The following is a 27,677-nucleotide window of genomic DNA, read 5'->3' on the forward strand; positions in this document are numbered from 1 at the left end:
TTTCAAGTACTACCTACATGTTATAACTAATAGTACTTATACACAATAAATTTAATTAACTAAATTTTGAATCAGAGTTTATGATGTAGGTATCTGAATTAACATTAATATTTACTTGGAAATCAAATTCATAATAAAATGACAAAACACAGTAAAGGTGTAATTAAATTCCTGTATATTTATACATATTGTAGTGTATTAGGTATGTGTAATTAATAATTATTGATAAAAGTTTAGTTACATAAAAATACAATTACAAATTAGATTTTTTATATCACAATGATTTAATACCATAATGCATTTCAGCATTTGCATCTACGAGTAGCGAAAATTACTGTAAAATATATGTACACATCATATTACATTATATTATGTTATATTTTATTTTGTACAATATACTGCATTACAATAACAATATGTAATAATAATCTTTAAAAGCCATTTCCTGTGTCCTATTTGTCAATCGATTGTCACATAAATCTTGGATATTGTATATGAAATATAATAGACCTTTGCACGGTTGACGGTCACTTTGTATGGTCAAGCATTAAAAGCGCGAAACGCGGACACTTAGTACGGTCTAGTAAAAAGGTACTCTGCAGAACGCGAACACTTTGTATTATTATAGTATACATAAAGTATATATTATAAATATAAGTTTTATACCTAAGTAGTAACTAGTAATTATGAATAGTATTAATTATTAAAATAGAAAAAATAAAAATAAAATTGTTATAAAATATTGTTTAATAATAATTATAATCTAAATAATTAATAATATCATGTAAAAATGTGTACAATATATATATTAAAAAATTTAAAAAAATGTTAAAAAGTAGTATAATATAAAAATAGTATTTAGATGTAATGGTTTTAGATTATTAATTAATAAAAAAAGTATAATATAGAAATATGTCAAATGACAAAAAAAAAAAAAAATATAATACTGAAAAAATAGTTAAAAACTACATGGAAAGTATATGGAATTTAAAAATTCAATATTTTGTTAATTCTTTTTTTTGATGGTGGTTACATAAATTAAATAGTTTATTATTGTCAACCGTATAAGATTTTTGTCTTTTCTGAAGTCTATTGCTACATTCGTCTAATTGTTTTGCATATTTGACATATTTCTATATTACACTATTTTTATTTTTATTTTTTATTAGCTAATAATCTAAAAACCATTACATCTAAATACCATTTTTATATTATACTACTTTTTGACATGTTTTTAATATTTATATTGTACACATTTTTACATGTAGTTTGATGATAGAATGATATTATTGATTATTTAGATTATTATTATTATTATACAATATTTTATAACAATTTTATTTTTTATTTTTCTATTTTAATAATTAACACTATACATAATTACTAGTTACTTCTTAGGTATAAAACTTATATTTATAATATATACTTTATGTATATAATAGTACAAAGTGTCCGCGTTTTGCAAAGTACCTTTTTACCCGACCGTACAAAGTTTCCGCAATCTTCAATGTACGTTTTTGCCAGACCGTACTAAGTGTCCGCGTTCTGCATTTTAAACAATGAACAGTACAAAGTAACCGTTTACCCCTTTGCACACATAGTTTTTAAAAAAAGGTTATACCACATTTGCGCGTGTTTTAAAATAATTTAGGTAATGTATTATTGAACTTGCTATAAGAATTTATGTAAACGAATTGCAACCCATTTCCACTTAACATATAGGTGAATCATCGCATTTATAGAATTGTTAATTTATGGTATTAAATTATTAGTTAGTACTATAATAATTTTTTTATTGATAATAATCCTCGTTATTAAATGTGAATTATATTATATTTATTACGCAGTGTTTAATTGCCATACAACCTCAAACGCTGAATTATTACAATTTATTGTACACCATAGTTATCTAAAGACAAAAACGTCCTTTATATTCGGCACGTTTTATCTTTCAACCCGCCGAATTCGCTCTCTATCTAATTGTCTAAGATAATAATATAACAACGATCTTGTATAATAGGAACGTGATTTATTATATGTTTATAATATAATATGAATAATACGAAGCAACAGTAGTGTGAAATAATATTTGTATTTCAAAGGAACTATTTTACAAAAGTCTTATCCAAATTTTAAAAACCTGTTTATACAATACACATAATTTAATACCATTTATTTTAAGTAAGCATCTATAATTTATAATCAATGATAATACGTAAGTACAATATATTCCAAGTACGTTCTGCTGTCAAGGTGTTTTAAATTGACGGCATTTGTATATAAGAAATCTGCGAATAATATGGGTGACTGCAGATGTGTATCCCACCTTTACGATCCACCCAAAACGTAATCTTTTGGAAACCGGCGGTGTGTTAAGCCGACTTGGAATTAGTCTTATAGTGGATTATTCAAAACGTATTTCGTACCTAATTTAGACCCCTAATCCTAGATTATAATAGAAATATCGATATTTGAAATTTCAATTGAAATCATGTTAAAGTCATATTTGTATTTTTTATATTTCTTAAATTATAATTTTATTTTAGTTTAATATTTTTTTCTTTCTAAGCAAATTAAACAGTTATTTAAAAAAAAAAATATCCATTAACATTAATAGATTTTACTGTTTCGTTTTTCTGTGTTTGATACAAAATTTAAATAGTTCAGTTTGGTTTGAGTCTCAATCGTTTCATAAATTAAATTACAAATAAAAAAGTTATTGAAGTTATAGCTTAAAAATAATTACAGTATTTTTGTTCGATTTTCGTTTAATAAGTAATTAATAGCTTTTTAATACAACAATAATAATGTTAAATAACATATTATTATAAAATTAATTATGACATATTGACATTTTTAACACAAAAGTCATTTAACTAACAATATATTGTAATGTTATATATTCAATTACCTAACATTACTTATGGTTTAGAAAATGTACAGTTTTGACCATGAAAATGTATTTATTATATAATTGTTAATAAGCCATTTTATAATACCGTTTCATTTAAAACGTGTGCACTGTGCACATGCGATCAGTCGATATTACATGTTAAGCCATTTATGATTATTTGGAGATAGCCTAAAGTAATTACTAATAGTCATAGCTCTTTTTAGGCATAATTTTTGTCAAACATTGTAAAGGAATTAAGAGTAACATTCAATATTGTACGCTGTGCATATAACAGTATGTGCCAATACAATTTATTTTAATTAAATAATAATATAATACTTATACCTTATATTATGGCTCATTTCAATAAGTGGCTATTTTATATGACTAAATTGTATCATTTTATGTATATTTACTAAGTTATCATTCCAACATCAGCACCCCGATAAATTCATATTTTATCATGTTTAGAAAGTACTTAAAAGCATAAAAATAAAATAATATATAAGACAACTATTTTTATGATATTTAAAAACATGTCTGGCCATTTAAACATTTTTATTTAGAAATAATAATTTTACTTTTGAATATCCAATATTGTCAACATTTGAACTTCATTATTTTTTTTTTTAATTTCAGTAACAATAACATACGACGTTATTATTATTATTATTATTATTATTATTAACTTTTGTTGATAAAACTAACGACTTGAGTTAGTTTATTCAAATAATATGACACACATAATTATTAAAATTTGAATAACTCAGGATTAAATATCATGTATACTTAGTGTTAATTAAAACATAATAAATTATTTAATATCATAGTGAGTTGATGTTATAACTAATAATGATATGAATTTATATTTTCTTATCGTTTTTATATAATATAGTATCTACGATACAATAAATAACATTATGAATATTTATCTACATTAATATGGCTACATATCATAGACATAAACTGACAGTATTTCAATTTAATACATTTAAAAAATATTTTGCATTTTTGTACTATTATATTTAAACTTTAAAGTATTTAAAAAAATACAAAACAAAGAATAACTGAAAATTGATGATAAAATATACGCGTCTGAATTTCATTAAGTACTTTACTAAATAATAACAATCTTAACGATGTTTTTCTCCGATACGTTTCTACTTCCTATACATGACAAAAGTATGCATAAAGTGTTCTTATCTATAAAGTACCTATCTATTATCTTCCACGTGCCGTCGCAAACTAAGCCAACAGATGTCTAGTCTCTTGATTATATTTACAGTTTATACAATATTATTAGTAATATAGTATTTAAAAAACTTACAGTTTTAAAATGAAATAATATTTTCAAGATGCCATATTAATACTAGAATTTCTTTTTACATATAATTTTGTAATTTTCATTAATTATTTAATTTATTTTTCAAATATACTGAAAAAATAAAATATTTTGTGTTTCTGAACAATGTGTTTTTATTGTTAACTAGATTAGTACCCAAATTAGATTTATTTTACACTCCGTATTTGAAATACGTAAGGTAGGTAATCTGTTTTGCGTATTCTTGCTTATAAGTGTGTGTAGTAAAAAAAAATCAGACAATTTGCAATTTCTACATATTAAAGTCATGAAAATAAATAAATTTAAGAGTTAATTTTAAAACCTTTAATTTACTATTAAGCAAATTATTGTAATCAAGTTTATTGAAAAAAAAAAAAATGATTTTATATTTGTATTTTGATTGTTATATTAGTTCACAGACCCGTCTATAATATCGGTAATGATAATAAACTATTGTTTTTAGTTAAACAGTTGTACTTAATATTATGTATTTTATGTAGTACGAAATGTAACAATTTAATACCCATATAATATACATGTATGATATAATTATTATTCATATTTTTAAAATGTAACACATATACGGTCATTGTACTATTTTGAATTTTCCATATTAATGTGTAAATTAATATTTTAATATAGTACATAGTCGAAATAATTAGCGAGATGATTTATTGCTATTGTGACCACATTTCCGAGCTTGTTCTTATTTATATTGTCCCAATATTATATTAATTTGCAATGGAATTAATTACCAAAAATATTTTCAAACATTATAATATACTCGTATTTTATTTATTGCATGCTGTACAGATATAAATAATTAATACATATTATAGTATTAGTTTCATAAATACAATCAATACTTATTTATACGGTAAAGTATTATAGAGTAATATAAGTAAATTTTAAGTTTTGCTTGTAAATAAAATCATTTCAAACCATCATGATGTTTATTATACAATAGAATAGGTACTAACTAAGTTTTAAAAATTATATCATATGTTAACAAAAGGGTTAGATCATATGCTTAATAGCATGTTAACATGGTAAATAAATTATTAAATATTTATTTTAAATAAATAAATTTAGTAAATAAATAAATAAATAAATAAATAAATAAATAAATAGTAGAATTTACTATTAGGCTGTAATTATTTGAAAATATCAAAAGATCCATAACTCGATGGTCCTAAATATCCGTAATTTCCTCCATAGTTGAAAAAACCATCATTGATACTGCTGTACAATCTGGAAATTCCATATTTTGGTATTCTATACAAGTGCCCATATTTTCCAACGTAACCGAGTCCGTATTCAATTCCTGGGAAATCTAAATCTATATCTAAATCTAAGTCCGTATCAATATAGAAATCTAAATTAGTATCTAGATCATCATCTAAATCGAAATCTAGATCAAAGTCGATTGATGGAATGAATATAGGGGTGTATACATGATATCCAGCAGCGTATTCGGGTAAGAATAATGGTGATCCGCCACTAGAGTGACTGTAACTATAACTATAACCTGGACCGTGAGCTGATTGGCTGACGTAACTGTATGAATTTCCACCATGATCTACAGTTAAAACATAAATTATTACAATTCATTATATGCAATATCTGATTTTTAACAACTAAGAGATCTATACAACCAAAACTAAAAAAGTAACAAATAATATTACTACATAAAATTATTGAATAAAATTCAAAATTATTTCGTCCAAATGTTAGAAATGTTAATATTTTACAGAAACTCGTAGATAGATTTAGCACTATTCACTATATGCATAAAGCACTTTTTCGAAGTTCTAAAAACTATAAATTCACAGTTATTATTAGATACAGTTTTTTACATTTTTATTGATAAAAATAATAGATCAATAAGTAAGTTATAATATTATGCAAATTATTAATTATTTGATGAAAACATAGTCGAGCGTAGGAATTTCTTAGTATCGAAATGTGTGTAATAAATTTAAAATGTTGGTCATTAAACTGATGTGCTTTTAGGATTATCTTATTCGGAAGGTGCTATTTATTTTTTTCGTTTTACGCTATAATGAAGTTTTACCGAGCATTAAGGGCGTTATGTAAATTTAATGAATAATCGCCGGGCTGAATTTAAGTGGATTATAATTAACCACACAATAATAATATTAATCCGTCCGTTAGTACGGGGGTGGGGTATTAATTTAAATCAAATTGCTCTACAACAGCTGATGGTTGAACGCGTTTGTCGTTAATTCTGTGTTCAAAGAATAACTTAGGTAAACGTATATGTAAGTAACTACATTGATGCATTAAAAAAAAAAAAAAAAAAATGATTTAGAAATACTTAAAACTCACGTGAAGAACTGCGACTGTAACTAGATTCTGATTTATGGCTAGACTGTTGGTTGGAAGAGTGGACGAACGCAGTTGACGCGCTCGTTCCGACAATCAAGAGAGCTGCGATTTGTTGGAACATCATTGCAGTGACTCAGTAGTGATTTGATTGAAATCCTCCAGATCAGCGGATATTTATCTGACACCTAGACCGGAAGTGCCCTCGACACGGGCTCAGTGAAAACGCGCACAAGGTCGTTGTTTAGCGTACCTGCGTGTATTTGTTATTGTTGCCGTACGATCATCCCAATGCCGTTCGATGCGTCTGAAACGGTTCGTTGACCAATTCGATTGATCGTTCGCGTTCATCCGAGTAAGGTTTTCAAAACTCACACAAATGTACGATAATAGCATATTTTCATCGTCGTTTTCGTTATCGTTTTATCGTTGCGATTTCGACGTAAACCGGAACACATTTTCCGGATTGATTTTGGTTCACGAGACTATCGTTTAATTTGTCTTTGTTACTTATTTATATGCTGACAGTGGCGTCAACCTGATGATTCTAAAACAGTACCATAACCACATAGTCTCAAGTAAAGTTTATGATCGTAATTGTATTATAAATATTTCACATGTAAGTACTATATTATATTATTTAGATGTGGGTGGTTAATATTTTACTAAATAGAAGAATTTTAATGTAAAACAGTATCTCTACTGAAGAAAAATGAAACAGCTATAGTTTTTTTATTTTTATTTTTAAATCATTTTGTTACTAATCAAAATATTTTCAGACTGATCGCTAAAAAATTCAATAAAATGTCTAGTTAAAATATTCAAAAGCAAGTAAATATTATTTTATATTTATTTTCAATTTCCCTAAATCAGGATTTATACTTTTTTTACTCAGTATAATATGATTGGTTCTTTATCATACATTTAAATTTAATATCATGTCAAATTACTGTGAAATGTTAACTTATTCGATAAATAATAAATATACAATACATACTTAATAACTTTATTTTATATTATCGTGTATTTATCATTTTTATTTAATAATTTATTATTTTTTTTAAATTTTATACACTTATAAAAAATAAAAAAAATTCTACGTAAAAATATGATACATATGATAAAAATTACATTTTTATTTAACCTTAATTTGTGTTCATGAATCCTTCGCAGCAAACATTTTAAATTAATTATATTTGAATTTTATAAAAATTTGAGACAGAACCTATGTTTACATCTCAAAACTAAAACTTTAAATAAATATTTTAAATTTTCTCATAAATACTTAATATTTAATTTTGTTTACCATATACGTACCTACATTTAAAAACCTAATTAAAATTGCTTGTAAATTAAATAACAATTTTTTTCTTTTCTTTATTTTTCATTGACATACAATTGTTGTCTAAAAAATCACAATATACAATATTATATTAAAATAATTTTTAATATTCTCATTTATATTTAATACCAGAATCAAAAAATAGTAAAATTGAATACAGACCATCCATTGTTTTGCTCTTCTATACTCACGTACGAGCACATAAAATACAATTTTTATTTTTAAATAAGACAATAATAGTTACAATTTTATGAAAAAAAATGCTGCAATATATTTGGTTTAAACTCAGTGAAATTAAAAGAACAATCTTCAAGTGGCCCTCAAACAGTAATAGGAAAAACGAAACAGTCCTAAACAGATTAAGAATAAGACACACAACATTTACACACGGCTTCTTAATGGCCTAAGAAGAACTACCAATTTGTCTCACATACGGAACACAAACAGTAAAACACATATTAACTGAGTGTTTAAAATACAAAGAGCTCAGGATAAAAAACGATCTGCCTAAACAATTATCAGATATCATAGAACCCGACAAAAAAATCAAACTTAAAAGTAATAAATCTTCTAAAAATGTTCGAATTATTTAATTTAATTTGATATAGTAATAATTCAGTATAAAAAATAAAAAAAAAATGTAAAATTTAATCTACACACTAATAATCTTTGTTGTTGAAGCGTTATTTTTTTCAATAAAAAAAAATATAATATATATCTACCTAGTTAAATTCCAAAAATATTTAATTATTTTACATTTTTTATTTATTATTATTATTATTATTAACTAAAATTTATTATCATGCAATTTACCTTTAAAAAACATGAGTTTAAATCCGTATAGTGATATAGGTTATATTATATTTTATTTTATATGTTTATCACGCATACAATTTACCAAGAATTACCATAACATTTATAAATAATAATATAAAAGATGGTAATTAAATTAAATTGATAGATTGATACTATATTTGATTTATTCACTAGTATAAAAATTGTTTTTATTTAGAAAAATGACAAAATGTTGTTTATGAAAATGGTTTTAAACTCTAAAATGGTTATATAAGCTGATTTAAAAGCATTATTTATATTGTACACTATAAAACTTAATTTAAATATTTAAATCTTGAAACACTTAGCTTAATTTGTGGTGATTAAAAAAACATGTTAAAGAAGCTTAAAATTGTTTTCAATGAATAATGGATAAAAACAATATTAGAACTTTAAAAATGTACCTAATCATTGAAAGAAACATTCAGAAAATAAATATTTCTGGAAAAATTAAATCAGTATTTAACGTATTAATTTTACAATTGTTTTTTTTTTTTTTTTTTAATTGATCTTTTTTTATTTTTTGTTATTGATATGGCCATTAGTTAATATGATGAAAAAAGAACAAACGAACTGTAAAGAAAATTAAATATTTAATGTTAATATAGATTAATTTACAAATACCGCTGATTAATACTATGAAAAAAATTTGAAACCTAAACTTCTATAAAATAACAAAACTATATAAATGGCAATTATTTTGTAGTAAACAATTTTAAAATTTTTAAACTTTATAACTAATATTTGAAGAATTAATATAATGCTCTACATTATGCAGTTTATACTAAAACTAAAAAATCAAATTTAATCCAAATCATAATATACTGAAAATAATATTTATCTTTTAAAATTAAACAATTCAATTGTATTACAAACTTATTTATTAAATGTAAGACTATCAATTTATGTTTTGGGTTATTTTTTATTTGATTAAATAGTTTTTAAATAATTTATATAAAATAATAAATGATTATTTATTTATTTATTTTTTATGCTATTATTTAAATTTAATGTGAAAAAACACTCTTTATATTTTAATATATTTTTAAAGTATCTAGTATTATTATGTGGTTTTAAAATTTTGAAAACAACTTTATGTTTTAATATTAACTAAATTTGTAATGTCAAAATTTAATTTTACTTAGTTACTTATTCAAAACATAAGAATGAAACTCAGTATTAGATTCTAAGTGAAGAAATTAATTTTTATGTTTCATAATATTGTGATTGATTTTTATTTAAATACACTTTACCGTAGAACAATAAAATTTCTTCAATAGCTTTTGCTTTAAGTGTAGCTATTGATGATACAAACTTTTAATTTAGAATATTTTTTATTGTATTAACTATAAATATTTAAAAATATTACATGTGATATCGTATTAGTTTTCCTTATTGGAATAAAAAAAAAAAAATAATAGTCATTATAGACGTGTTTATTTTTTATGAACATTAGGTAAGTAAGCTAAAATTTAAACGATATAAGATATTTAAATGTTTAATATATTAACGATTTATATAACTTAAAATATGACTAAAAATCAATTACTATTTGTTATATTATTGACATTTATAAAATATCTTAAGAAATACATACGTTAGAATATTGTTAATTGAATTTTTTCATATCGGAATTCTAATAAATGACGTGTATAAAGCATTCCGATCACATGGATGTGAATACCACAGTAACCTTATCCTAAACTAACACACAATTCTATTCAACCACAAATTTCTCTGAGTTAGCTAATAATAATAAATCACCACAAATGTTAATAAGATTGGTGTTGTAAATAATTGAAAAAATCTTTCACCCAGTTTTTTTTTAATTCTTATGAAATAAAATCAATTTTGAAAGGATTTTAAATCAATGAATAATTACACGGAAAAAAAAAATTTAGTTATAGTAAATAGTTAGATAGTTTCTAGTTGGTGTAATAAATAATTTAGTTGTGTCAAACAATATGTTTAGTTAAAAATACTAAAATGAATTAGTTGAACAATTATAGTCAAACCAACTTGCTTTATAGTTATTGCAACTATATAAACTAGTAATTCAAATATAACCATACGAAATGGTTGGTGTACAAATATTAAACAGTTATAGTAACCATAACCATGGCGCAACTTTCCCACCTAATTCAAAAGTTAGAATTTTGTACAAATAATAATAAGACTTATGAAATGTCAAATGATTAAAATTTGGTTTAAATACAATTAAAAACATTTGAACATTTCGAATAACTTTTGTCACGTTACACATGTGATAACTAATTCAAGGAAAGATAGCTTGCATAGGTACTTCATGATGTGTTATTAATTATTATTATATATTTTAGTATCTAAATGGCATATTATAGTGAATCTAATGCCTACTTATATAGTTCCAATTAAACGATATTCGTAAAAAAGGGTTAATCGTTTACACGTACGGATATGTAATTTCAAATAATCTAGAGTACTCGCTATTAAATCGAATTCCATGATTTTACAATCTTCCCAATAATCGTGATTTTTGATTTTGTATAAACATATACATGACGTGTTTAAAGAAGTTCCAGGACTTGCTACATTATTATTACAACTTATAAGCATTATTATAAGTTTACAATATTGTCATCGTCATTCGTTTGTGGCCTGTGTTTGCGTCTGCATCTGCTTTTGTGATCAGATGTGTAAATATATGATTTGTATTTTTATTATTTTTTTTGAATATTTTATTATTAATACATTTGATGCTAAATCAACTACCTAATATATACTATTTATATTTTTAATTATTTGTTTAATCTTAAACACAAAAACAAATTAAAAGTTGAATAATAAAATAAAAATATTAAGATTTAAAAAAAAAATTAATTTGCTTAAATAATTAATTTCGCCCTATCTGACTAATCTGATAGGTAGTTAGGTAGGTTAAGGCGTAGGACTTTTATAGGGTTTAGGGACATCTAGTCCAAGTTCAATTCCCAAACTCGAAACAATCTAGTTTTTGCATTTTTTTCATATTTTTGCAAATACTTTTTAACCACAAAAATATAGTTATTTTAACTATAATAACTGGTTAATTCTACTATTCATTATAGTTAAAATTTTAACTATAATTTTATAGTTGCATTTTTAACTACTATTTTATAGTTATTCCAACCATGTAGATTCAACTAATTCATTTTAGTATTCCCAACTATACATTTATTGTGTCACTATATTAACCTGAGATTATGGTTGGGTTAATCATTTATATGGTTGTAACAACTATAATTTTTTTTCCGTGTATTTAATTCTAAATAAAACGTTAACAAAAAAAAAAAATAGATTATATTTGTGTAGGACCTACACTGTAGGTATATAAATATATATTAAAGCATTTTGATAAAAATAATTGTTTCCATAATGTTATTAGCATTATGAAACATTTCATTTTTATGTAGCATGTATATTCACCATAGATTATAAATGAAAATATAAGATAATTGTTTGTGTTTACACTATGTTATATCATACATATGCATAACAAACACATATATAATAATATAATATTTTAATTATAAATGCTGTTGAAGGAAACGTGAGTTTCAAAATAAATCGTGTCAATGACGAAACATTTTCAACTTAATTTAAATATTTCATCGATTCCATTATTCTTTATTTTAAGTTTTAAGTATGGATAAGGGCCAAGACTAGTTATTTAAAATCAAAAATGGCTCGATTTATGTTGATTATTGATTCACTACTTGTATGAAAATATAGTATTTACCTAAACTAAAAGAAATTATTTTAGTACCTACAATTTAAAACGTATAATTTATAATTTTCAATATAGTTTTATATCATACAATATTGGGATCATAAAAAATAACATATCTTAAAATATTATTACAGCTGATATTAAACTATCTAATAATTATAGAATTGTGCACGTATACAAATCTTACAATAATGAAATTGAATCAAATGAATCGATTGTATTTACTATTTTATCCTTAAGTATTTAAAAATAATATAAAATAATAGGTAGGTAGTATTAGTTGAATGTATTTTATTATAAAATTAAAATAAAATCAATTCTCATCAATGTTTTCATACATGCAAAAATATAGACGTACACATGATTATATAATATTGTATATAATATTTAAGAATACATAAAAAATATATTTTTCATATAATTATCATATTATTTTTACACTGGAAAAAAGTTTTTAGGTCATGTTTGTGTGTGTGTGTGATTTCTTATCATACAAAAATAAGTTAAATTATAAAAGTTTCTTCGTTATAACTTTCGATAAAAACGTGTATTTTTTGTTTGATTCATGTCGTATGCATTTACAGTAAAAAAACGTTCTATAGAAGCTTAAATAAAGTTTGTGAGCTTTTATTCACTTTTGAATGTATATTTTACAATTGTATCAAGTACTCTATATTCATAAGTATATTTTAAATATTATGATGGTAATATTCATTGCGTAAATGGATTCAATAAGAAAAAAAAACACATGTATACAAATACATAAAGTATATTTGCTCGACATTCATGTCATTTTTGACGCTTCTATAAAACAGTGTAGTTAAAACTCAAAATTTTTGTTTCCATTAAAACATCCATTTATACACACTATTAAATGGTATTCTCTAATGACTAACGGCTGTCGTGTATCGATTTCAGTTTTCTTTAAAGACTCTCGTTTTCACAGTTAACTGGGCACAATGCTTAAGTGAATATCCAGTATTGACCTTGGCCTGAAAATAAGTACCCACTATATTTGGTAAATGATTCTCCGCCATCAACGTGCCCTTATTTTCACACTATCGTCCAGTGAACGATTTCACAACTTCCTGTAATTATAACGATCGCCATTTCGTTCCGATTACCAGTACTACTCAGTTACATCACTTGCTGTTGGTTTTATTTTTCCGGTACAAAAATAAAAGCAACAAAAACATCGTAGTCACGATACTATGCGACCGATAACGTGACATAATATTGGGAAATTCGTGTGTAAAAACAAACCAAAACCAAAAACCAAAACTTTGTACAATTAGTGTGATACGGTTCATTTCATGCACTGGAGGTGGAACATAGCGTACATATGTTGAGGATTTATTCGCTAATCAAAATGACAGTTTACAAATGGTGTTTGTGTCAAAAGCATCATGTGCATCTTAATCAAAATCGAATTTTCGTCATGAATACTTATATGAATGTGTATAACGATGGATACAAAACGATTGGTAAGTAAAAATAAGAATACATTTTAAATTTTGTATAGAACTAATAATATTATGTCATTGTGATCATGAATAATTAATTATTTTTAAAATACATTTCTTAAATTGGTACTATATTAAACTAACGTAAAATACATACAAAATTAATTTTATTTAAAAAACGTATCATGATAATATATTACTATTATTGCTAATTGAAAATTTAAATGAACATAGCTTTTAAGGTTTTTGTCATGTATAAAGTTTTTTTTGTACGTTTTTACGTTTTAAATAATTTTTTTCCTAATTTCAATATAAATATTTATATGCACGTTAAGTGCTAATACTATAAATTTGAGTGATGATAAATTTTGTTTTATTTATTTTATAAAATCAATATGGAAATATTTCTGATTTTTATTAGAATCTAATTATTTACCGAATTAAATTGTAACAACTATACAACATTATGTAGTAGAAAATAAAACCATTTAACGTTTTATACTTGTTTTTTTAGTCAATTTTTATTTACTTATGATTTGATATAGTTGAACATTTTTTTTTTTTTTTTTTACCAAAAGTAATCCGTATCTAACATTTTATATACTATATGCTTTACAATTAACTTTTAAATTGAGACATTTATGCAATTATTATATTTTTAATCCTTTAATATTTGCAAAGAAATTATAATTTGTTTTTCAACAGCATTGAATAACACTTAGTCTGTTGTAATCGTTGTGTGATTATTTTTATATTTGCATTACTCTTTAGTGTTCACTTACTTATTGGATATATCTATCATAAATATCACGTTGACATGTTTTACAGTTGGCTTTATTCTGGTTATCAGCACTAGCGTGCGGCCGAAGATTAAACGAGTACAATAAAGAAAACAGTACAAACGAGGACTTGCCTATTACATCAATTGACACTCAAGACGATTTCGACTCTCGAAGCTATGGATTTCAAGGACCAGAAATGGATTCTCCAGATGGATTTATACCTGAAGTATCTGATACATGGATTCCTACAGATTCGTCAAATTCAATGGCTAAACAAATTCATGATTCTGATATTGTTGATTACGGAGAACCAGAAAATCCGGAACAGCTAAGTGAACCGGAAGAGATGGACTCATTAGAAAGACTTACTGAATCAAATAATAATGAAAATTCTAAAGGTGGCAATGGAGATTTCGAGCAAGTTAAAAAAGTAAAAGAGGTGTCGTCGATAATCTCGTTGAAACCAAAAGAACATAATAGATCACTAGATCCAATAAGTGATCAACAAGGTCGTTCTCCTATGAGAATCATACGACCTATGAGAGATTTGAGTATAATTGTCAGAAATCGGCAACATCCTGTATTAATTGCCCGTCAAATACCTGTTCATTGGATACATCGCAACCATCACCGTCCACATAAACCACCATATCCACATAAGCCTTTGCTTCCACATAAGCCAGCACATCCACACAAGCCTGTGCATCCACATAAACCTCACAAACCTCATAAACCTCACAAACCTTCGAAGCCTAAACACAAACCATGTAAACCATGTGATCCTAAAGTTCATAAAAAACACAAGCCAAAAAAACCAAAAAAAAAGCATAAAAAAGATCACTGTCACCATCCCACTCCGAAGAAACCTCATCATAAACGATTATTATATTATGCTCCTGTACCTACTTATTACGGGCCACATATTCCGGTTAAATTGGTCAAACCAAATACTAGTTATTCGGTAAGCGAAAGCTTAGAGCACGATGATGTAGAAGCTGATACTGAAAAACCGTTTAATGAAGAAATTGAAGAAGACGTAGAAGAGCATAGGTTAGCAGAGTTGAGTGAACCTTTTGAGGAAGAGGTTGTTGACGAAAGTAAAGTAAAATCATATGAAAATTTTAAAGAGTAAAATTTTATACATTTTTATGTATGAAAAAATTAATCAAATTTGCAATCAAAGTTTAAATCGAAGTTATTGAAGTACGTATATATATATATATATATAATATTTTGGTAGACACGAATCTCATTTAACCATCGACAAAACTTGAACATTTAAACATACTTTAAACGTTCGTAGAATACATAATATATCATTGACAGAATAATTATATACGGTGTAATTTCATAATGGATGTTTAGATAATTTGCATATTTTTTTATTATAATTTATTATAAGATTAGATTAAATTAATATTTTATTTATGTACGAGTATCATGTTTGTGGTCTGTACAGACAAAACAAGTAATCCCGAAACATAATGGTAGTTTATCAATAATTTTTCTAAACGTGATATTCATCTATTCGTCTACATTGTTTGTGCATACAGCTGCAAAAGTCTATCATACCAGCATAACGATTAGTTATACAGTTAATTTTACGAATAATTTAGTTAAAACTCGTGTTGTCGAGTTACGCATTATCCATAGTTTAAAGTAAAGTTGGAAAAAAAAATAAAATAAAAAAAAACACGTTTTTATTGTTTAAAACAGTTATAAAAAATTTAAAATATGTTTAACATTTGAAATTGAAAAAAATTCAATGTAATTAAAAATTTCGATCAAGATATTTTTAGGCGATATTAGCAACACTATTATAAATAGATTCTTATCGAGTCAATCATAGAAAAATTGTTTCATTTAAAAGAAAAGCTATCTTATGCTTAGTAGGGGAGAGAATTGGCACTCTCCCCTTTTAAACCCATCACTAGATGTCCTTGAATTGAAAAAATATTTTACAATTCGAAAATACGAATATTTACGGACATCATTTTAAAGTTTTAACTTTTTCCTTTCTGCTATAAATTTCTTGAGAAAATAAACACCAGGTTGTTTCACAGATTGAACAAAGTCATAAAACATAAATTAATTTTAAAAACGAATATAATAATGTGTGATCCGAACAAAATAAAAATGTTTAAGAAAATTAAAATTAAGCAATATAATTTTCTTTTTCTTTTTTTCTTTTAAACGCTCGTTTTGTTGTCGTTGTTGTTTTATTCAGTTGTTTTAAATGATTACAACAAATTGAAATTTGTTTTATTTAGTTGTTTTAAACATGTTTATAAAACACGCGCTTAAAACAAAAAAAAAAAAAAAACTCCAGTTTAAAGTGGCTCAAATCGTTGGTTCGGCAATCGCCGGGAATCGATCGATGGGGCTGATCTCTGTATAGGACAATCGTTATTACTCTACGTATATGGCGTTACAATTTTATTATGTCGGAGGTTGTAGTAAGGAATTGTTTTCGCAAAGAATAATATTTGAATTCGAAACGATCGCTCTTTGCTATGCGAGTGACGTATTTATTTTTTTAATTGCACATTAATAATATTTATAATAATAATATCGTGATATGGTTTTACATAATATTATAATATTTGTATTACGCTTTTTTTTTTTTTTTTTCACTTCCATTTCCTCACATCACATAACACTCTACGCGCACGAGCGGTGATATCATGTGACGTGTCTATAACTTATTTAATGTTCGTGTGTTTTTCGACGTTTTCATTGGTGTGGTTTTGTCGGCGGGTCGACCGCAGCGACGGCCGCGGGCGGCTGCGGCGGCTTGTTGGCTTCGATCGTGGTCGGATAGTACGTTCCTTGCGTGTGATAGAACGGATGCGGCACCGGCGGGCTGATGGGCTGAGCACCGGCGCTCGGGTAAGCAGGCGCTTGGCGGAGCGCGTGATTGAAGTTGTACGCGTTAAAGCCGCTGTAGCCGAACGGGTTGGGTTGCAGGCCGTACGCGTTTTGGTAACCGTAGTGCTGCGGATGGTTCACGTTGTACGGGTACTGCTGATTGACGTTGTACGGGTACTGCTGGTTCGCGTTGTACGGGTACTGCTGATTGACGTTGTACGGGTACTGCTGGTTAACGTTGTAAGGGTACTGCTGGAAACCGCCGCTGTATGGGTACTGGTTGTACTGGTTGTACTGGTTGTAGCCGGTCGCGGCTGTGTAGCCGCCGTACGGATATCCTCCTGCCCCGACACGCTGGTACGGTTGTTGTTGGTAGTACTGCAGCTGATTGTACGCCGCCGGTTGATAGCTGTTGTACGGCACTCGTTGGTAGTCGTAAATGTTGGCCGGACGCGGTGCCCCAGCTAAATACTTGTTCGCGTCTGTGAAGCAAAAAATACGCTTACGCGGAGTTCTAGACTTCATGCTGTCGTTTCACGTTCGTACCACGCCGACAGTCGTTAAACCGTGTACGATCGCCGTGATTTTTAAGAGCATTTTTGGCACGTCGTTGGTTTAGGATGTATATATAATATAATATCATAATATAATGTAATAATTTAAGCGTTCGGAATTCCGAACGGTGCGCGTTTAATCCTCTAACGCCTACAACGCAAAATTCAAAACTTTTTGACAACACCAATTTAAATATTTTAATACAGACAGGCGATAAATGTATAATGTGTGTGTATATATATATATATAAGATTTAGCAATTGAAAATTCGATTATCCGATAACCCGTTTGGATGAAAAGCAACAAGACGTGTAGAGGTTGTACGAGACATAGACAGATTGCACGTTTGCGTTTCAGAGTAAATTCAAATTTAAAATTTAACAATGCTTCAATCTCGATTACGTATATCTTATAAGACTAATGTCGGGTAAAACGGTTCATTTTTTTTTTTTTTTTTACTTTACCGCAAGCCAATTCATATCATTATTTAACCACGCAGTCTGATCGATGATCCCTCGGATGCCGTCATAGTCTATTTCTACTTCCTAGCTGGTCACATTAATTATCATCGAACAGTCATGGTCCGATCGATCTATTTTTTTATATTTTTCGAAATTTGAGCGCCTATAATACATCTCACTGCGCGTTACGGCTATTACAGGATCGAACGACGACTGACGTTATTGTATTAAACTGCGTACCGTTCTGTATCGGCGCAATCGTTAATGCAGACGATAAAACGATTTTCCGCAATGTTATTTTATTGTGTTATAAAAATTTTTAGAGAAATAAATTGGATTCAATATAGTGTAATACAATTTTATATTGTCAGAAAACAGCAAAGGTTCTATTATTATTAGAATTTGAAAGAAACGAAATGACGAAAAGACTTTCCGATTGAACCAAAACCAAGCGGCGTTTATATATTTTATTTTGACGAAATTAGTAAATAAAATTTCACCAAATATCAGTAGAAGAAGCCTATTGGTTTCGTAAAAATAATATTGATGGAAAGAAATTCAGTAGGTACAATTCAGTATTCTAGTACAAACATTATGCAATAAAAAAATGTTGTCTAAGCGTAATAAGCATCTGAGTTTTTTTTTTTTTTTTTACGTGTTTTGAATATTAACTGTCAGTAATATATTTAAATTGTTATTATTAATATTTACAATTTCAATATTATAAGGAAATAACCATATGCAACCACATATGATTGGGGACAATTGTCGCTCTAAAAACCACAGCTATCAAACCTTACAACACAAATGTTATATACATTAATCTACACATCATCTATATAATTATAAAATATTTATTATTCGTGTAAATTAAAATGTATTGAATTGATCAGTAGAAATTATATGTACACAAAATATTTCTCAAATTATGTTTTTGATTATATACATTTTTAAAAAACCCGGTGAACTAGATTTCCTGGAGTTATCAATTCATTGTATTGACGTAAACTATTTTACTAGGTAGGCATAGTGTTTATGTAAAATAATCTAAAACTTACTTAGATTAGGTATATTTTAGTTAACTAGTAGATAAAATAATAATTATAAATGACAAAGGAAATTGTATATAATTAAATTCACCTAATTTTAATTTAAACGATCATAAAAATAATTTTATAATTATTAACATTTTAAAATATTATTAGAAAAATCATGGGATAATCACATACATACCTACCAAACATTGATTTATTATTTTAATATTTGTTTTAAAAATATATGGATATTATAATGAGACAATTTGTAACAAATGATCACTAAATAAAACTGGTTTTGTTCGATTCCATGATTTCATATAATTATTTATTTATTTATATGAAATGAATTAAATATAACATAATATACATATATAGATATATTACTAGTAAATATAAGCATTTTTATACATCACATAAACCTGTAAAATTGGTTTATTCACGTTATTAAGGTAAGTGTTTAATATTTAAGTTCATAATATTTAGGTACCTATACAAGAATTGCTATTTTATTTTTTATCATGATTAAAAATTATAATTTATTATGTTTTTAGTATTATTACTGGAAATAATTTTTTTACTTATAAAATATTTACAATACTAGAAAAAGTATTTTTTACAATAAATGTATTATTGTTAAATCATATTTATGTGATAGATATAATATTTATTTTATATTATATTTTTAATTTTGTATAGTTTTATACATTTATCAAAAGTTATGTATTTTTTAAATAAAAACAAAAATATATTTCATTTTAATTTTTAACCTCACTATGATTTCTTTGTTTTATCCCATCGTTATTCTTTATACTCGCTCACCCAAGTATAATATACTTCATTACCTGTTTTTTTAAGCATATATAATTGTATTTAAATACTAAATGGAAATTATTATTAACGTATCTAAATTTGTTTTATAAATTGCTCATCTCAAATGTTTATTATGAAATTCGAATTATTCATTTTTTTTTTTAGTTTAAGTAAGTAAAAAGTTCTATAGAAATTTTAATCATTGTGACTTTTTAATCCTGTAGCAATTTTCCAAAATATATAAAAAAGTATAAATATATCAAATTTACTGTCAAAAATATAGTGAAATTCGTGGATATTATAAACCTACTTAGTAGCTTAGTGGAATAGTCACGATGAGTTTATAATAAAATGTAGCTTTAAAATTGTAATATATAAAAATAATTTTTAGAAAACTATGTATATAATAATTATGTTGGTCTTTATTATTTTCTTAATAAATTTAATTTTTTCTATATGGTAATTGGTAAGACATGATCAGGTTAATCCTATGCCTATAGTATAATCCTACATATTATTGTAATATAATGTAATACATTTTACATAATATAGATAAATAATCAACAAATGTTTGCCATTAAGTTTAAAAGATGTTAATACACTACTATGTTTTTTTTCATAAACATCAATTTATATTACAATATTATAGTGTCATGTTTACCTGTGATTTGTCCATAATGATTGTAAATAGCTTCTTTTTTACTTCTGGAGTCATCGGCTGTCACTACAGTTACAAATAATACTAAAGCTACCTAATAAAAAAAAAAAAAAATACAGTATTTGAACAATATAGAAACGTTATGAACAGTTTTAAGAAACCGTTCATCGAAAATAGCGCTCACGTAAAATGAAGACTTCATGATGAGATTCTCTCGTGAAGTAACGTTGATGACCTGAACGATTGTAAACTGTAACTACTAACTTTAGTATGACTTTCGGTCTTTTATATACAATATAGTGATTATAGCCATATAGATGATTCTAAGTAAAGTAGGGAATCGTTCAGGTATTATAATGATTATTATGGATAATTTATATCCAAGTCTAAGTAATATGACCAGTCCCGGATATTTTCAAGGTTTTTTGGCTCTCGGAGCTAATCGCATGATCTTTTCCATTCATTTAATTTAACAAAAATTAACATCAGACACTTAACATTCATAAATATGGCAAGATTAAAGAGAGTAATAAGTAATGACTAACTTCTATTTACGAATAAAATATGAAACGTGCAGCTTTGTTCAAATGAATTAAAAAAATTAAATAAATTGAAATTATATATACGAGGATCTATCGCAGTGTACGTGTTTTAAATATGTGTATAACTTTTAATTATATTGCTGAAGTTTAATCAATCGGTAGATACAATCTTCAAGTATTAATTAAGAAAACGTAGTTAATATCATAAATATAAATTGTTATATTTTACGTGAAATCCCAATTAAAATATTGTTTGACATTACTTTACACATCCAATACAATGTGTGTATATAATTTATTTCATTTAAATGATAACATAACAATATTAAATAAATATGATTTAGTTTAACTAATCAGATAATTCATTTTAAAATCTACATTTTAAGTCAAATGTAATTTAGTTACACAGTTATAATATATTCTAATATGTTAGTTTAAATTGTGAGATAAATTATATTTTCAATTGCCTTGTAGAGTTGGGAAATTTCATTGAAATTAAAATTTATAAACTAAAATATCACTAACATTTTTACATGCTATTGCGATATAAATATGTAATTCAAAGACTAATATATTTCAAGCAGTATTGTGCTTAGATAATTATTTTGTACCTACGTATAGATAAAATATCTGAACTCAAAATATATCTAGATATAGATAGATAATGATAAATTAAAATATATCTAGATATAGATGCAGATAAAATCAATTTAATCTAGATAGAAATGAGATAATATTTTTAATTTTTTTATAAATCCTGATTCTTAAAACACGGTTTTGTTAAATATTATATAAAAAATATTAATACAAATATGACTATTTATATTTTAGTTTAAATCACTAATATTTAATTGAAAAATATGCTTAATAATTTAAATGATTATGCCAACAACAATGTCAATACTTACACCATTTCATTTTCTGAAAAGGAAGACTAAAGCAAACTGGAGAGTAGAATACTTTATATAAATGTATATATTATTATTTAACTATTATCTCAAATTATAATATAAATATATATATTTTATTATACTTATAAAATAGATTTCAAATTAAAACTACTTATACATATATTTGTTAACATTTGAAAATTAAAATAATCATCACTTTGTTATGATACATTTTCTACGGGTAATGATAAATTAAATAGTTGTAATTCTCAGTGGTTACTGGTATAGGCCAGGTAATTAGCCGGTGAGGAGTAAGACTAATGATATATTCTTATTAATTATTAGTATTTTTAGCCTTGAATTATTTAATATCTATATTATTATCTGATATCGAAGATCATCGATTTAACTATTAATTTATTGAAGTGATACACGTTAGCGATAATATTAAAAAGATTAGGCACCTAAATAAATACACGATTCATGAAACTAAATATTGTATAATATTATAATATTATAATATTACGATGTTTGTATGTCAACAATCAATTTAATTGTATTGTATTTATTGTTTTTTTTCTGAAAATAAAAAAAAAACCATGACACTATACGTGTATTACTTATATATAGCACAAATTATTTAGAAAATATGATTATAATTTAGAGTAGATATAATATGGTAATAACTAATAACCTATAGTTATTGTTATTGTTATTAGTTAATATATCGGCTCATAAAATGTTAAAATCATAGTTCATAAATAATTTTTAAAATAATATCCGAAAACATGATGTTCGTATCTCGAGAATAACATACATTTATTAATTTAGATAACTTAGTTTTGGATGGCAGTGAGATACTAATTGTGTAATTTATCTAGACAAGATAATATATACAAGTGTTTTATCTAGATAAGGTATCTAAATAAATTTAACTATAGCATAACATTGATTTCATGACATCTTTCAGTATTATCAATAAAAGGCATATGCATTAAAAAAAATATGATATTAACTGTATAGACTCACAAATATTATATTATTATTACCCGAAAAATATATCTAATCGTAATTGTTGTTTGAAGAATTAAATAAGATAAATAGTTACTTTCTACAAACATATGTAAAAGTCAAATACAACAAAAACCTTCTGTTAATAATGATCAATACTTAAACATAATCACTTATAATCAGTGACGTAATATCAGTTTTTAGATTATCGAGGGGCGGACACCTGTCAAACATTTATTTTAAAGTACAATAAACATTTCTGTTTACTTAAGGTTATCCAATCTTATATACTTCTATTATTACCATAAAAGTAATAATTATAATCAATCGACTTTTAAGATATTTTGTAGATATTTTTTTACTTAATGCAAAAAATATAAGAATTCAAAAAAAATGAATTATGACACAAAATGTTATTATTTAATACAAAAATATTTTAAAATAAATAACTTAAACGCAGAGAAGAAAATTACTTTCATATTTTATATAGTTACATTCAATAACATTTTTATTATAAGCACAATAGTTATGATAACAAATTTATATTTATAAATTTATATATTTAAATTATTTTTTATTTATATATTCTTGAATTAGATTAAAAAAAAAAAATTAAAAAATCCATCTGATGACATTAAATGTATAGCTTATAATATTTTCTCTCGTAAGTCGTGGTTTTCATATTCAAATAATAATTTTAACTCTTGTATTTTGAATTTTCATCTTTATAATTTTATCTATTCATATATTTATACATTTTTCAAGAATATATTGATCCCCACTAAACAAAACCATTTGGGAAATTAAGAGTTCAAAATTTGAGGTAAAATATTTCAAATATATGGCGTTGTAATCTGAGGCTCTGTTAAGAATTAAAACAAAATAACTACAAGCTTTTTCTATACATCTGCCTACGGTTTATCACAGGCGCACTCTGGTTCGTCTTAAATGAGTTTTTAAGTAGCTTTCTATCGACGAAACTGTTGTTTTTCATTAAAAATGCTCCATACCAAACTGTAAGATAATCCCAACTAACTAATCAACCGAGTTAGTATCACTCACCCTTCTCGACAACCCAACTAGATGTCTCAAAACATAATTGTGCCGCGACTTAATATTTTAAGGATTATGTACTTATAATTTTACGAGGTGTCAAAAACTTTTCATTCCTTCATCATGTGTATAAACTCATTTTACTATCTGTTGATTATAAATATTACTTGTTGTACAAATTGTATAAATTTCTAGAAAATAAAGCCAATTAAAAAAAAAAAAAAATCAAAAATCAATTTAATATACATGTAAGTCACTCATGGCACATGTAAATCAAAATTTTGATTATAGATAAACTCCGATTTCTTTTATCAATTTATAAGCAATGGTAATTACAATTTCAGAACTTTTAACTTAACTATTTTTCTGAGAATTTAAATTGTAAGTGCAAATATAAAATATGAAAACGACACAATTTTTCAAGTTTGTTGTATCATTCAACGCCACCGCTATGAAACCTAATTTGAAACTACTTTCCAGAGAAACAAAAGTAAGATGTGGCATATATAAGACCCATCTTAACTTATGGATACAAGGCATATACTACGAACAAAGAGGATGACAATAAACTTATAACTTTGAAAGAAAAAGTGTTCAGAAGAATATATGGCCCATCCCACAACACTTCTACACAGCAACATGAAATTATAGTATTAAACACAATGAAGATTTAAGGAATCTATTCAAACATCCTAATGTTGTTTCCCTTGTGAAAAGTAAACGTATACAGTGGCTTGGACTTGTCTAGTGAGGAGGAGGAAGTAAAATGAAGAAAATACTTTACAAGAATTTAAATAAAAAAGACCTTATGAAAGACCATGACAGAGATGGCTAGATACAGTACTGAAGAATATACGAACCATTTGTGGTAATTTATGAGTGGGAGATGAAAAAGACAGGGAACGATGGAAAGGTACCTATATGGCTAGCAGATGTTATGACTAACCTCAACGAGCCGTAAGTTGAGGAAGAAGAAGATTACAATTTATTATTAATGCCATTATATATTAAGCCAATTTGTACCGTTTAAATACCTAATCCAAGACTACACTGTTGACTAACAAAGACTTAATACTGATACAGTATTTATTTTAAGTTGTATACTCGTATTTGTTTACAAGCTCCATTTATTATTTGGATACGGTCGGCACTGCGTCATGAACAATAAAATATAATACCTATATTATAATACTTACCAGTCTCAGCGGAAGTCATGGTAATAAACAAAGAAAATAATGAAAATAAATATAAATTTTCATAGTTTAAGACTATGCATCACATTATTATTATAATATAATTATTACGGTAATATTATTATCATTTTGTTTGTTATTTATGAGTTATGACAATCGTTATTTGTTTTCTTTGGTAGTGCTGTATGTACATTATAACATATTACATCCAAACGAATTACTGAATGAAAAATAATGATTTTATTTTTAAAATATATGGTGAATGATACATTGGAGTGATGTGTAAGAATATTGATTCCTGCAATATTTAAATTATTCAAAAAACCATATAATATCTAAATTCCTATCTATCATTAATTCTCAAAACAATATTGCCGGTCAATCAATTCCGTTCGCTGTTGAAATCCAAATGCCAATATATACGTAAAAATATTTATACAATAATACTATTTATGTATAATATAATGTTTAATCGTTGATATATAATTAGATTAAATTCAAATGGTAAGTAATCAGCCAGACTTTTATTGAAAATATTTCCGTTAAAAAGACAATAACATTCAGCTGATTTTCTTAACTGTAACAGAACTTAAAATTATAAGAGTCAGGTAGGTAATAATCTGTAAAAGACAAAAGTCCAATGATTATGCACGTTTTACACTCAAAGCATATACACCTACTATATTTACATAAATTAACTTTTTGATTGTACACAACGACATTACAATTATTAGGTATAACGGTAGTTTTTGTATATTTTTAGTACCTATCTATTGTTAACGCAACAGTCTCCCATGTCAAACATCTTTAACTTTCATAATATGTCGTAATATTATTATTTCTGAATTTACGTAAAATTTAAAAATGGTTTAGTTCCACAAAGACGCTTTACAACTAGTACATTTATAACCAATAATAAAATTATTTTAATTTAAATCAAATATTTATTTATAATAAAGTGTTGCATAAAAATTGTTTGATGTAATTGTTACAACAATTTTAGCCTTAATTCTAATAAACGGACAATAACTTTAAAAAAAAAAAAATATATTTAATTAACTCAAAAATAAAATTATTTTGAGCATGTACTTAGATAATTTTTTGAAAATGAAATTCAAAAAATATTTTAAATACTGTATAATTTTTATATTTTGAATGAAATTATAGTAACTATATAATAATTAGAAAAACACATACCTATACTTAAAGCATTATTTTTTTCTATACATTATTATATCTGATTTAATTATTTGAGGTATAAATATTTATTTTTTATTATTAATATTATTTTTTATTTTTATTTTTTTAAGTTGGTAAAGTCGCACAATTTATTTTCTCTCGTTGACTCACGAACAACAAAATTAGTTCCGCTGATCAGAAATTTATCATGTTACACAAGAATTAGAAAAAAAAAATAAATGATGCGCAACTCGTTCTATTATAGATTCGTATATTTATATTTAAAACAAATGTGCGTATTAAATACCAAAAAACATACCTATTATTAAAAACTATAAATTTATAGAGATTCATTTTTTTTTTTATTTACCTACCTATTTTAATTAAATGATAACGTAAGATATAGAGTATTATAACAATTCTAAAACCTAATTTCTTCGCTAAATAGTAAATTATTATTTATTATTTTTACTTATTCAGTAAAAAGAAACAGTATAAATAAAATTTATCTCAACGCATCAAAAGTTCTTTATTTGTTTTTATATCTATAATAGTTCTAAGTTAAAATTATAAAAATTTAAAATATTTTCACGTATAGTGATTAAAAAAATATAAAAAATTAGTTAATTGAAACCAAACAAATGTATACCAAAAAATGTGTTTGTCATAA

General features: G+C 25.2%; 3 protein-coding genes across 3 annotated transcripts; 1 reads left to right on the plus strand and 2 right to left on the minus strand.

Moving 5' to 3' along the window:
• Positions 1 to 5,359: 5,359 nt before the first annotated feature.
• Positions 5,360 to 7,124, minus strand: LOC112596883. Its single transcript, XM_025342710.1, has 2 exons — positions 6,585 to 7,124; positions 5,360 to 5,814 (listed from the first exon to the last, which is right to left on the minus strand). The coding sequence occupies exons 1-2, from the start codon at positions 6,706 to 6,708 to the stop codon at positions 5,390 to 5,392; spliced, it is 549 nt and encodes a 182-aa protein (XP_025198495.1). The 5' UTR covers positions 6,709 to 7,124; the 3' UTR covers positions 5,360 to 5,389.
• Positions 7,125 to 13,899: 6,775 nt separating this feature from the next.
• On the plus strand, positions 13,900 to 15,884 carry LOC112597957 (neurofilament medium polypeptide-like). The gene is made up of 2 exons (XM_025344226.1): positions 13,900 to 13,989; positions 14,797 to 15,884. The coding sequence occupies exons 1-2, from the start codon at positions 13,960 to 13,962 to the stop codon at positions 15,880 to 15,882; spliced, it is 1,116 nt and encodes a 371-aa protein (XP_025200011.1). The 5' UTR covers positions 13,900 to 13,959; the 3' UTR covers positions 15,883 to 15,884.
• Positions 15,885 to 17,338: 1,454 nt separating this feature from the next.
• On the minus strand, positions 17,339 to 21,422 carry LOC112591940 (class E vacuolar protein-sorting machinery protein hse1-like). Its single transcript, XM_025335904.1, has 3 exons — positions 21,324 to 21,422; positions 21,143 to 21,233; positions 17,339 to 18,100 (listed from the first exon to the last, which is right to left on the minus strand). Exons 1-3 carry the CDS (start codon positions 21,339 to 21,341, stop codon positions 17,484 to 17,486), a joined length of 726 nt encoding a protein of 241 aa, XP_025191689.1. The 5' UTR covers positions 21,342 to 21,422; the 3' UTR covers positions 17,339 to 17,483.
• Positions 21,423 to 27,677: the final 6,255 nt, after the last annotated feature.

Source organism: Melanaphis sacchari, unplaced genomic scaffold (assembly GCF_002803265.2).
Source record: "Melanaphis sacchari strain LSU unplaced genomic scaffold, SCAv2.0 Contig0_pilon_pilon, whole genome shotgun sequence".
Lineage (NCBI taxonomy): Eukaryota > Metazoa > Arthropoda > Insecta > Hemiptera > Aphididae > Melanaphis > Melanaphis sacchari.

Excerpts from the sequence above, each read along its gene's own strand:
- LOC112596883 (XM_025342710.1), bottom strand. The coding sequence starts at position 6,708 with ATGATGTTCCAACAAATCGCAGCTCTCTTGATTGTCGGAACGAGCGCG. Across the intron at positions 5,815-6,584 it reads TTACAGTCGCAGTTCTTCAC|ATCATGGTGGAAATTCATAC; the intron begins GTGAGTTTTAAG and ends TTTTAACTGTAG.
- LOC112597957 (XM_025344226.1), top strand. The coding sequence starts at position 13,960 with ATGTGTATAACGATGGATACAAAACGATTG. Across the intron at positions 13,990-14,796 it reads CGATGGATACAAAACGATTG|TTGGCTTTATTCTGGTTATC; the intron begins GTAAGTAAAAAT and ends CATGTTTTACAG.
- LOC112591940 (XM_025335904.1), bottom strand. Across the intron at positions 18,101-21,142 it reads TCATTATGGACAAATCACAG|ACGCGAACAAGTATTTAGCT; the intron begins GTAAACATGACA and ends TTTGCTTCACAG.